The sequence below is a fragment of the Erinaceus europaeus genome, chromosome 10 (genome assembly GCF_950295315.1).
Source record: "Erinaceus europaeus chromosome 10, mEriEur2.1, whole genome shotgun sequence".
NCBI lineage: Eukaryota > Metazoa > Chordata > Mammalia > Eulipotyphla > Erinaceidae > Erinaceus > Erinaceus europaeus.
Genome location: NC_080171.1, coordinates 101,428,409 through 101,441,103, shown reverse-complemented (window position 1 = coordinate 101,441,103; position 12,695 = coordinate 101,428,409). Strand labels below are relative to the sequence as shown.

Here is a 12,695-nt window from a genome sequence, read left to right as displayed (position 1 = left end):
AGAAAAGGATGTCCCCTCTCACCACTACTACTAGCATAGTCCTGGATGTCCCTGCCAGCACAATCAAGCAAGAAAGAGATAGTAAAGGAATCCTTTTGGAAAGGGAGAAGTCAAACTATCACTATTTGTAGATGACATGACAATATAGCTTGAGATGCCCAAACATTCCACCCAAGAGCTACAGGAAAGCATTAATTAATTCAGTAAAGTAGCAAGATACAAAATCAATACACATAAATCAGTGGGATTTCTATATACAAGTGATGAGTTGAAGAAAGAGAAATGAAGGATGCTATCACATTTATAATCAAACCCATAAAGATAAAGCCACCAAGACAAGTCAACCAGTGCAAACAATTGGGGCCTGTTGACTAAGATCTCATTTTAGCATGTCAATATAACCTAACAAACTGTGACATGTTATTTAAGACCCAACATACAAATAAACCCCCTACCAAAAAACAAATAAAAGATTTCTTCAATCAATATGGCGAAAGCTCTCTTCAAGGAAATATACAATTCCAGTACAGAGTACTAGCAGACACAGTGGTTTCAAACCATATTCACTAACTGATGATTACTGTTCCTGTGAAAAATCATTACCTCCTTGAGTTTCATTTTCCTAATACATAAAACAGGATAATCCGTAGCATAAAGAAATGTAAGGAGGTCGTCTGGTAGGTGGCGCAGCGGATAAGGAAATGGACTCTCAAGCATGAGGTCCTGAGTTCAATTCCCGGGAGCACATGTACCAGAGTGATATATGGTTCTTTCTCTCTCCTATCATTTCTCATGAATAAATAAATAAAATCTTGAAAAAAATAGTAAGAAGGGCATGGGTAGATAGCATAATGGTTATGTAAAGAGGCTCTCATGCCTGAGGCTCCAATGTTTCAATCACCTCCGTACCACATAAGCCAGAGCTAAACAGTACTTGGTCAAAAAAAAAAAAAAAGATAAAATGAGATAATAGAAGATTCTGAGCAGCATATGATTATGTCACTATTATAGTTATTATTAGTAGTATTATTCATAAGTGAGATTTTTGTCAGGCTCTTAGCCCAGTTTCATGCTTTTACTCCAATATCCTAAGTCTTACATCATTTCCTCCACTTGCCAGTGAGCGAAGCAACCGAGTCAAGTACTGAAATACATTCAGCTGGATAGCTGTGCCACCTATCTTCCGGACAACACTGCCTGTCTCTTCTGGATTCAGCGTGTGACGTAGCAGAGCCCAAGCCAAAAGTACTGATGCATGATGTGGAATGTCCCCGAAGGTCAACATCAAACAGTCCATATCCTTATGAAAAGCAAACACAACATTTGTCACTAAACAGAAAAAGCAAAAGCCCCTCCATGGTCACTAAGTCTTTCCCTCATACTTACTGACCTTTCTCTTCTATTGTGATCTAATTCTTCTCACGTTCCCAATCAACTCTGAACTAATAAACTCTTTAATCTTCTTTACCTTTACCCAGAACTATTTTCTTCTGCTTTTAAATAGTTTTAATCTGGGGTCAGACTGGTGACACTTGTAACAGAGGGAACAGACCTCTGGACCTTACAATGTGCAAGAACCTGGGTTCAAGCTTCTAGTCCCCACCCGCGATGGGAAGCTTCATGAGCAGTGAAACAGTGCTGCAGGTATCTCCCCCCCACACATCTTCCCTTTTTCCTATTTCCAACCAATACATATATTTTGAGCCTTCTGTAGTACCTCCTGCTGCCCCCAATACATATTTTAAAAAGTAAAAATCTTTTAAAAAAAGTTTAATTTGAGACTATAAAAAATATTTTCAAATGGAGGCTCTGAAGCAATTTTATCCTGATTCTTCCTAAACTTTCTTTAAACTCTCCATTTGAGATTTTTCTGATCACTACTTCCCTCTGTCCTTCCCTTTTCTTCTTCCCCAGGCTCCATAAATGCAAACAACCCCCCAAGATTCTGTTGTTAGATCATTTGTCTACACCATCTTCATAAGTGATAACACTCATCCTTATAGATCCAATTACAACTTCAGTACACGTAACTAATATACCTGAGATTTCTTCCACATTTCACTTCCTAGCAACTTAGAACTTCAAATTCCAGTAATACTCAACTTTTATTTGGTAGTGTAGTTGAATGGTTAGAAGAACATTACTAACTGTGAGTCATCTGAAAAAAGTAAAGAAACTGTTCCAAAATTACCTGACAAATAAGCCCGTCCTGGGAAAATTGGTGCAGTTCTCTTCTGTCATCCAAAGCAAACTTATGCAAGGATTCAATGTCCATGCCTTCCACCAGGATAAGAGCACTAAAGTAGCTGGAAAGAAAAGCAGTAGCATAGGTACATCCTATACTGAACTTTATTGGATAATAAATTAAATTTTAAATTATTTCAATATAAACCATTATTATTATTATTATTATTATTTTGGAGAGACATGGAAAGGCAGAGAGAGGGAGAGAAAGACACCTGCAGACCTGCTTCACTACCTGTGAAGCAACTATCCTGCAGGTGGGGAGCCGGGGGCTCAAACCCGGATCTTTACGCTGGTCCTTGCGCTTTGTGCCACATGCGCTTAACCCGCTGCGCTACAGCCCGACTCCCATAAACAATTATTTATATCACTCTTTTCACAGTCTTTTAGATCCAATATATATTTTATGTTTCAGCTATCTCAAGCTGACCAGCAACATTTTGTGTCTGAGAGTTACATGTCACTAATGCCTACTGAAGCACAGATCTAATACTGTAAGGTTCTGGTGCCATCACACATCTGACCCAAATGAACTATGTTACTATTGAAGTATTTATTTTTGTTTATAGATGGAACAGTCTCAAAATAGGGAGCAGTCTCTTGGGGGAATGATTCCAGACACCTTCCCTCTAACAAAATGTAATGTTTAAGTCCTTTGTAAAAATTGGCACACGGACCAGGAGATAGCTTATCCAGTAGAGCATACACTTGGCCATGTGTGTGGACCCAAGTTCAAGCCCTGGCACCTCAGAGGAGCATCACACACAGCAGCTTCATGGATGATGGAATGGTGCTGTGGTGTCTCTCCTCCTTCTATCTGAAATTCAGAAATCTGGGAGTGATAGAATTATGCTGGTGCATAGGCCTAACACTGAAAAAGGAGGCATAGTACTGCATATAACCAATGTGTATCCTCTCTTATAGTCTGTCATCTCTTTATTAACCGTCTTTTATAAATTTTTTTTATTACCTTTATTTACTGGATAGACAGCCAGAAATGAGAGAGAAGGGGGTGATATAGAGGGAGAGAGACAGAGAAAAACCTGCAGCCCTACTTCACCACCTGTGAAGCTTTCCCTCTGCAGGTGGGGACCAGGGGCTCAAACCCAGGTCCTTGCGCACAGTAAGATATGCACTCAACCAGATGCTCCACGACCTAGCCCCTTCTGTTTATTATCTGTAACTAATTTAATGTAAATGTAAACAGTTGTAATACTATGTTGTTTAAGAAATAAAGACATTAAGTCTGTACATATAAGTCACTGCAGACCTAACTACATAATAGAATAATTTATTTAATACAAACAGATTTTTGGAAAATAGCAATTGTAAGTGAAAAGATGTATAATTAGACCAATCTCACTATGAGATAACTGATATAAACAAGATGTAGGTTTTTTTGTTTGTTTGTTTTTACCAGATCATCGCTCAACTCTGGGTTATGGTGGTGCGTGGGATTGAACCTGGGACTCTGGAGAGTCAGACATGAGAGTTTCCTTGCATAACCATTATGTTATCTCCCCCACTATAAGGTTCTATAATATATTTTTGGTAACTAAAAGATCATCAAACTTCTAAATCAATAACCAAAACATTTTAAATATTAAACAGTCATTTTCCAACCCATTATTCCAGTTCAGGGTTGCAAGTAGCCAAAGCCTCTTCTGGCATCTCAGGAAATAAGGTATTTCCAGAATGACTTTCCATAGCAGGGTAAATCTCTCTCTCTCTCTCTGATTTTTTTTTAACTAGTTATTTCATATTGAATTATAAAAACAAGATATCAGGTGTATAGCTCCGCACTGTTCCCAACACCAGAGTTCTGGATCTCCAATCCCTCCACTGGAAGTTACAGCAGTTCTCCTAAGATTGCAGATATGGGTCAACTATTATTTTTACAACGATCTGTCTATATTTTTATTTTTTGGGGGAGCACATAATCCCATCTTCTCTTCCTTTCCAAATCACAAATACACCTATTATTATATTCAAGTGCCCCTCCCTTTTTCCTCTTCTCTCTCCAGTTCCCAATGGAGCTGGAGTAGATAGCCCTCTGGTCCTCTTCCCCATAGCATTCCCCTCCTCCTCACTCTCACTAGGGCAACTGAGAATCAAAAATATATATATTTCTGAGATAAAGATAAAAGTCAGTAGAATGGGAAGCTGCAAACTTCACACAATAGGTCCAGCCAGGAATTTGTTTCTCACCAATGTTAAAATTAAAAAAAAAAAAAAAAGCATTGAATGAAATGGTGTTATTCAAGGACCTGCTTTATGTAATTTTGACCTGGGATTGCTTACGTTCACTTTTACAGAAGAGTCACTGTATTCATAGCCACAGAATTGTCCCAAAAGGGCATAGAACACATCTTTAGTTTTATCACTATTTATCTTAGCATTTGCTAAGTCTCAAATATAATAGTTCTGCAGTAATCTCTTTATTTAATGAACTGCTTACATGGCATTAAGTGAAAGAATAAAATACCTATTGAGAGAACATGTCCTCAATTTGACTTTATTCCCTGTGTGAGATAGAAATTGGTGGTACATTGTCTTATTTCCCTACTCATTAAGTGAAAAGTAACTTCTTCCCTCATCCATTTACAGGGTCACTATAGCAGTAATACTCTAAACATCACTCAAATTCTAAGACTTAAATTCATTTGGACTTACCCAATCCGATCTACAAAGGGATCCATGGTCTCATCCACTAGGTGCCTGTTGGTTTGCCTACTACCAAACCCTTGTTCTTTAAACATTTTGGTTAATACCAACAGATCATTAGGTGCCATCTCAAAGTATGCATAATAAAGAAAGATGATCTCTAGAAGCATGGACTGTTCCCGAAGGCACTGAACAAACCAGCGAGACACTTGGCGTTCAGTCTGCATAACCAAGGAAGAAAAAGTGAGAGAGAAAGTTAAGCAAAAAATATACTCAAAATGTTTAAACTATTATTCTTAGATAATCATGCATAAGAACAATTTAAAAAGCACAGCAGGTAAAAGTCTCCATACAAGAGGGTGTGGGGTCAAAGGAACCCTCCTGCACTGCTGGTGGGAATGTAAATTGGTCCAACCTCTGTGGAGAACAGTCTGGAGAACTCTCAGAAGGCTAGAAATGGACCTACCCTATGACCCTGCAATTCCTCTCCTGGGGATAGATCCTAAGGATCCATCCAAAAAGATCTGTGTACATATATGTTCTTGGCAGCACAATTTGTAATAGCCAAAACCTGGAAGCAACCCAAGTGTCCATTAACAGATGAGTGGCTGAGCAAGTTGTGGTATATATACACAATGGAATACTACTCAGCTATAAAAAATGGTGACTTCACCGTTTTCAGCCGATCTTGGATGGACCTTGAAAAAAATCATGTTGAGTGAAATAAGTCAGAAACAGAAGGATGATATGGGATGATCTCACTCTCAGGCAGAAGTTGAAAAACAAGATCAGAAAAGAAAACACAAGTAGAACCTGAAATGGAATTGGCATATTGCACCCAAGTAAAAGACTCTGGGGTTGGTGGGTGGGTGGGGAGAATACAGGTCCATGAAGGATGATAAATGACATAGTGGGGGTTGTACTGTTAAATGGGAAACTGGGGAATGTTATGCATGTACAAACTATTGTATTTACTGTTGAATGTAAAACATTAATTCCCCAATAAAGAAATAATTAAAAAAAAAAGACTCTGTTAAGAAAACAAAGGGTGTAGTGTGGAAGGTGGGGCAGTGGCTAAGGAACTAGACTCTCAAAGCATGAGGTCCTGAGAATAAAAAAAAAAAAAAGTCTCCATACATGCAATTCCTATCATTCAAACTTTACCCCAGCCCGCGCCCCCGCCCGGACCGCCCAGGTCTGCGCGCTGCGGGGTCTCCCACTTGAGCCCTCCACCCCCATGCCACGCGGAGCCCCAGGGTCCAGCCCTCCCCGCATCGCACTCGGCAGACCCTGGAGGTCGCTGTGGACGAGGAGCAGAGCAGTCGTGTCTTTTCCTGGGCCCATCGTCAAACTTTACCTCATAAGCAACCAGTAACTTTCTCCTTCCAGTAATATGCTATGACTTTTTAAACTTATTATATAAATTTCTATCCACCCACCTCTAATCTAAATAAAATGTTTTAAGAGCTATTCTGGGGAGTCGGGCGGTAGTACAGCAGGTAAGTGTATGTAATGCAAAGCGCAAGGACCAGTGTAAGGATCCCAGTTTGAGCCCCTGGCTCCCCATCTGCAGGGGAGTCGCTTCACAAGGCGGTGAAGCAGGTCTGCAAGTTGTCTATCTTTCTCTCTCCCTCTCTGTCTTCCCCTCCTCTCTGTCCTATCTAATAATGATCACATCAACAATAATAACTATAACAACAATGATAAAACAACAAGGGCAACAGAAGGGGAAAAAATGGTCTCCAGGAGCAGTGGATTCAGCGCACGACGCGCAAAGCACAAGAATCAGTGTAAGGATTCTGGTTCGAGCCCCCGGCTTCCCACCTGCAGGGGAGTCGCTTCACAGGAGGTGAAGCAGGTCTGCAGGTGTCTATCTTTCTCTCCCCCTCTGTCTTCCCCTCCTCTCTCCATTTCTCTCTGTCCTATCCAACAACAATGACATCAATAACTACAACAACAATAAAAAACAAGGGTAACAAAAGGAGAAAAAAAATGAAATTAAAAAATAAAGTGGTCCGGGAGGTGGCGCGGTGGATAAATTATCAGACTCTCAAGCATGAGGTCCTGAGTTCAATCCCCAGGAGCACATGTAGCAGAGTGATGTTTGGTTCTTTCTCTCTCTCTCTCTATTTTTTGCATTAATAAATAAAATATTTTTAAAATTTTAATAAATAAATAAAAAGAGGTAGCGACAGAGAAGAAACACCACAAGGTACTTATAAATCTTCCCCCATGCAAGTGTTCCAAGGTTAGGGTTAGGGTTAAACCAAAGTCTGTGCACAATGCAAAATGTGCACTCTATCATGTGAGTTATCTTCTGCATCTTACTTTTTTCACTTAACAGTTTGTGTTAAAAATTATATATATGGGAGTTGGATGGTAGCGTAGCGAGTTAGCCACACGTGGCGCAAAGTGCAAGGACCGGCAGACTGGTTCAAGCCCCTGGCTCCCCACCTGCAGGGGAGTCGCTTCACAGGCAGGTGAAGCAGGTCTGCAGGTGTCTATCTTTCTCTCCCCATCTTCCCCTCCTCGCTCCATTTCTCTCTGTCCTATTAAACAAGAAAGAGCTCAATAATAACTACAACAATAAAACAACAAGAGCAACAAAAGGGAATAAATATTTTTTAAAAATTATATATATATTCCCTAGAACAGTATATTGTTCTACAAATATAGGAGGTGGCACAGTAGACAAGCACAAGATCCCAAGCTCAATCCTGGGTATCACGTGTACCAGTGCAACACTTTTTTTTTTTAGATTTAAATTTTTTTTTCAAGTAATATTTATTCACTAATTTTCAAGTGACCAAAGTCCATCATATTATGCTAATTTTTATAATACTTAGTCTACTAGATTTGACATCCATTCTCTTTCAGAGTTGAGGAGAGTACAGCGTGGACATGCCTGAGACCCTAGAAGTCCTGGGTTCAGCCCCTATATACCAGCTAGTGCAACACTTTTTCTTTCTTTCCCTCCCTCAGTTTTAAATAAAAAATATTTTTAGGTGGGGCTAGATAGCATAATGGTTATGCAAAAAGACTCTAATGCCTAAGGCCCAAGGTCTTAGGTTCAATCCCCCACACCATCATAAACCAGAACTGAACAATGCTCTAATTTAGAATATATATATAATGATATAATATTTACATTTACTTACATATAAGTAAATATATTTATTTTTTAGGGGGCTGGGCAGTGGCACACCTGGTTAAGGGCACATAGTACTATGAGCAAGGACTAGAGTTCGAGCACCCACTCCCCACCTGCAGTGAAGAAACTTCACAAGCAGTAAAACAAGTCTGCAGGTGTCTATCTTTCTCTCTCCCTATCTCATTCTCCCCTCCCAATTCCTCTCTGTCCTATCAAATAAAATGGGAAGAAAAAAAAAAATAGCTGCCAGGATCGGTGGATTTGTAGTGCAGGCACTGAATTCAGCAATAACCCTGGAAGCAAAAAAAAATTTTTTTAAAGAATTTCCTAGGGCTGGACAGTGGCACACCTGGCTGAAGGCACACACTACAGTGCTCAAGGACTTGGGTTCAAACCTCCAGACCCCGCTTGCAGGGGCAAAGATTTACAAGTGATTAATCTGTGTTGCAGGTGTCTCTCCCTCTCTATCTCCCCCTTCTCTCTCCATTTCTCTCAGTCTCTATCCAACAATAATAATTAGAATATTAAAAAGGAAAAATTTTGTTATTTTTCCTCCTCATCCCTCACTTTTTCTTCTTCTCTTTCTCTTTTTTGGACAGAGACAGGGAGAATATGGGGGAGCCAGGAAAGAAGAGGAAAGGAGAGACATTTGCAGCACTACTTTACCACTTTTTTTTTTCCTCCAGGGTTATTGCTGGGGCTTGTTGCCTGTGCCGCAAACCCACTGCTCCTGGAGGCTACTTTTGTTGCCCTAGTTGTTTCATCGTTGTTGTGGTTATTATTGTTGTTATTCATGTCGTTGTTGGATAGGACAGAGAGAAATGGAGAGAGGAGGGGAAGACAGAGAGTGGGAGAGAAAGACAGACACCTGCAGACCTGTTTTACTGCTTGTGAAGTGACCTCCCTGTAGGTGTGGGGAGCCGGGGCTTGAACTAGGATTCTTACGCCAGTCTTTGGGCTTCGAGCCATGTGTGCTTAACCTGTTGTGCTACTGCCCGACCCCCTACTTTACCACTTCTAAAGCTTTCCCCCTGCAGGTAGGAACTGGAGACTTGAACCTGGGTCCTTGCACACAGTACTTTGTGTGCTCTACTGGCTGTATAACCACCTGGCCCCTAAGCATTGGTCTTCTTTTTCGTAACATTATTAAATTGACTTATTCAAGTAGGACTTTTTTGATATATATGATCATATTATATGCAGATTCATTATTATATCTGGTTTGCTAAAATTTTATTAATAACCAATATACTGTCTCCAGTCCTAAATAAATAAAATCTTAAAAATAAATAAAGCCATACTGTACAGCAAACCATAACAAAAGGACTTTTCAAAGTTAACCCAATTAACAAATAATGTGATGATAACATTAACTATCGATTGTCTTTTTGAACCCTAAGACAGCAGGAACCTCACATCTCCACTATAGAGCCCCTACTTCCCCCAGTCCTGGAACCCTTGGATAGGGCTCACTTTCCCGTATACATCTCCCAATCCATACCAAATAATATTGCATCCACCGATCACAACCTAACCAACGCAACGATTGCCACCTCAACATGCTTCACCTCAGACTGTGTCCAGAGACTTCACGTGTGGAATGACAACCCTTCAGCTTCATTACTCGGGTGAGACCTTTCCTTTTATAGTACACTCTAATTTCATCTCAGGTGGTTCACCTTCTAACAAAGTCCCATACCTAGATATACACCAGTTTCTGTGAGAGAGAGCATATGTTCACACGTATCCATAAACTACTGCAAAATATATACCTGAAAGCAGAAGTACACTAGAGTTTGCAGTGAGTACCTCCCTAACACTTCCTCTCCACTATTCCAAGCTTGGGATCCATGATTGCTCAACAATTTGTTTGGCTTCGTATGTTAACTCTCTTTTCAATCACCAGGTTACAGATGCCACCAGGATGCTGGCCAGGCTTCCCTGGATTGAAGACCCCACCAATGTGTCCTGGAGCTCAGCTTCCCCAGAGACACACCTTACTGGGAAAGAGAGAGGCAGACTGGGAGTATGGACCGACCAGTCAACGCCCATGTTCAGCGGGGAAGCAATTACAGAAACCAGACCTACCTTCTGCAACCCTCAATGACCCTGGGTCCATGCTCCCAGAGGACTAGAGAATGGGAAAGCTATCATGGGAGGGGGTGGGTTAAAGAGATTGGGTGGTGGGAATTGTGTGGAGTTGTACCCCTCCTACCTTATGGTTTTGTTCGTTAATCCTTTCTTAAATAAAAAATTTTAAAAATAAAATAAAATAAATAAATAAATAAATAAATAAATAAAGCCCTGGGAGTCTGGTGGTAGCGCACATTGCGCAAAGCGCAAGGACTGAGTCCAGCAATAACCCTGGAAGCAAAAAAAAAAAAAAAAAAAATATATATATATATATATATATATATATATATATATATATTTTTTTTTTTTTTTTTTTTTTAGAATTTCCTAGGGCTGAGTAGCAAACCGATTCCAGCCCCTGGCTTCCCATCTACAGGGGAGTCGCTTCACAAGCGGTGAAGCAGGTCTGCAGGTGTCGATCTTTCTCTCCCCGTCTTCCCCTGCTCTTTCCATTTCTCTCTGTCCTATCCAACAACAAGGACAAAAAAGGAATAAATAAATAAATAAATGCCTTTTCATTTAGATATTGGGATTGTTGGACCTGGGAGGTGGAGAAATGGGTAAAATATTGGGCTCTCAAATAAGGTTCCAACTTTGATTCCTGGCAGCCTATGTACCACAATGATGTTCTGGTATTTCCCCCCACCACCAACTAATAAAAATTAAAAAAAAAATTTTTTTTTTGCAGGAGTCGGGCGGTAGTGCAGCGAGTTAAGCACATGTGGCGCAAAGTGCAAGGGCCAGCTTAAAGATCCTGGTTCGAGCCCCCAGATCCCCACCTGCAGGGGAGTCGCTTCACAGACAGTGAAGCAGGTCTGCAGGTGTGTCTTTCTCTCCTCCTCTCTGTCTTCCCCTCCTCTCTCCATTTTTCTCTCTCCTATCTAACAACGACAACAACAATAAGTACAACAATGAAAAACAACAAGGTCAACAAAGGGGGAAATAAATAATATTAAAAAAAAACTTTTTTGCATTATCTTTATTTCTTTATTGGATAGAGACAAGCAGAAATTGAGAGTTACAGGGGTGATAGAGAGGGAGAGAGACAGAGAGACACCTGCAGCACTGCTTCACCACTTGCAAAGCTTTTCCCCTGCAGGTGGGGACCAGGGACTCAACCTGGGTCTTGAACACTATGACATGTGTGCTCAACCAGGTACGCCACCACCCAGCCCCCCAAAAAATATCTTTTAAAATTAGATACTGGATTATAATAAGATTATTCCTGGGAATTTTCTGCTTTTATTTCTATTGTAGAGACCCTTTTCTTTCATTTAAAAATTCAAACAATTACCATCTATATTCTGGTTCAATTGTTTTAATACACATTTTAAAAACAAAAAAGGTCACATTACAGTCTATAAATGGAGAAATGGAGATTATTAAGATTTAGGATGAAATAATCAGACTAGTGTCACACAACAGAAAACAATAATAGATAAAATCTTGGGATTAGAGTTCCACCAATCTCCAACAGAACTGCAAACATTATTTAACCCTTCTAGGTAAGAACATAAAAGTAAATTTAACTGGATAGACAAACTTATTCATTCCATTTTGTTGCCCTGTTTAATTTTTTTTTAAGTAAGATTAATCTATAAATGGTTTTAGCAAATTAGAGGCTCGGTGGTAGTACACCTAGATGAGCACACATTACAGGGGACCCAGATTTAAGACCCTAGACCCCAACTGCAGGAGGAAAACTCTAAGAACAGTGAAGCACTGCTACAGGTGTCTCCCTATCTGTCTCCCACTCTATCTTCCCTTCATTTTCACTTTCTCTCTGTCTCTAGCCAATAAATAAATAAATAAATAAATAAATACCGCACAGGTTGCTAGGCCTGCAGGTATTCTTTTAGAGTTCTAGGAAGGCCCAATAATCACATACCATGAGGTTTCCGTGTGTCTCCCATGTTGGTGCTTCAGTTTTATAAAGCTCTTCAAACTGCTGTCTATATTTTACAACTAGTTCCTTCTCCAACTTATCAACACAGTCGGCATATTCAACCTTTAAAAAAAAAAAAAATCAAAATCAGAGTAACATGTATCTAGATTAAAACGGCAAATATTCAAATTAACGTGAACATGAAAATAAAAGTAGTAAAATGGGTTAAACTTTAACTGATAAATATCAATTTTCAGCTGGTAAACGTCAATAGAACCAAGAGGACTAAATACACTTACCCTATAGGGGTGTCTTTCATCTTGGAAATAAGTGAGAAGGTGCAACACGCAGCGAAGAATGCAAGTTCTCTCTTCATAATAATAATCTGCAATCTATGAGGAATCCAAAGATCTTAAATCAAGTGTTCATCTTTGCACAGAAAATATTCAACTTTAATTTTACTGACTAAAAAAAGTTAAAGATGTAAATGAAGGTCTAGGGAGATAGCATTATGGTTATGTAAAATAACTTTCATGCAGAAGGCTTCAATTCCAGGTTCAACTTCTACAACTATCATAAGCCAGAGCTAAGCAGTGCTCTAGAAAAATAAAGGGGGGG

At 39.8% G+C, this 12,695-nt stretch overlaps 1 protein-coding gene across 2 annotated transcripts in view; it reads right to left on the bottom strand.

Annotated features, from left to right (window-relative positions):
• NUP188 (nucleoporin 188) overlaps positions 1-12,695 on the bottom strand; it is a 75,771-nt gene that overhangs the window by 40,057 nt on the left and 23,019 nt on the right. For both annotated transcript variants that reach the window (XM_060200334.1, XM_007527045.3), the window contains exons 7-11: positions 12,377-12,469; positions 12,081-12,200; positions 4,918-5,129; positions 2,192-2,306; positions 1,100-1,300 (exon numbers count right to left, since the gene is read on the bottom strand). In XM_060200334.1, coding sequence (XP_060056317.1) covers positions 1,100-1,300; positions 2,192-2,306; positions 4,918-5,129; positions 12,081-12,200; positions 12,377-12,469 — 741 coding nt within the window. The remainder of the gene's footprint in view (positions 1-1,099; positions 1,301-2,191; positions 2,307-4,917; positions 5,130-12,080; positions 12,201-12,376; positions 12,470-12,695) is intronic.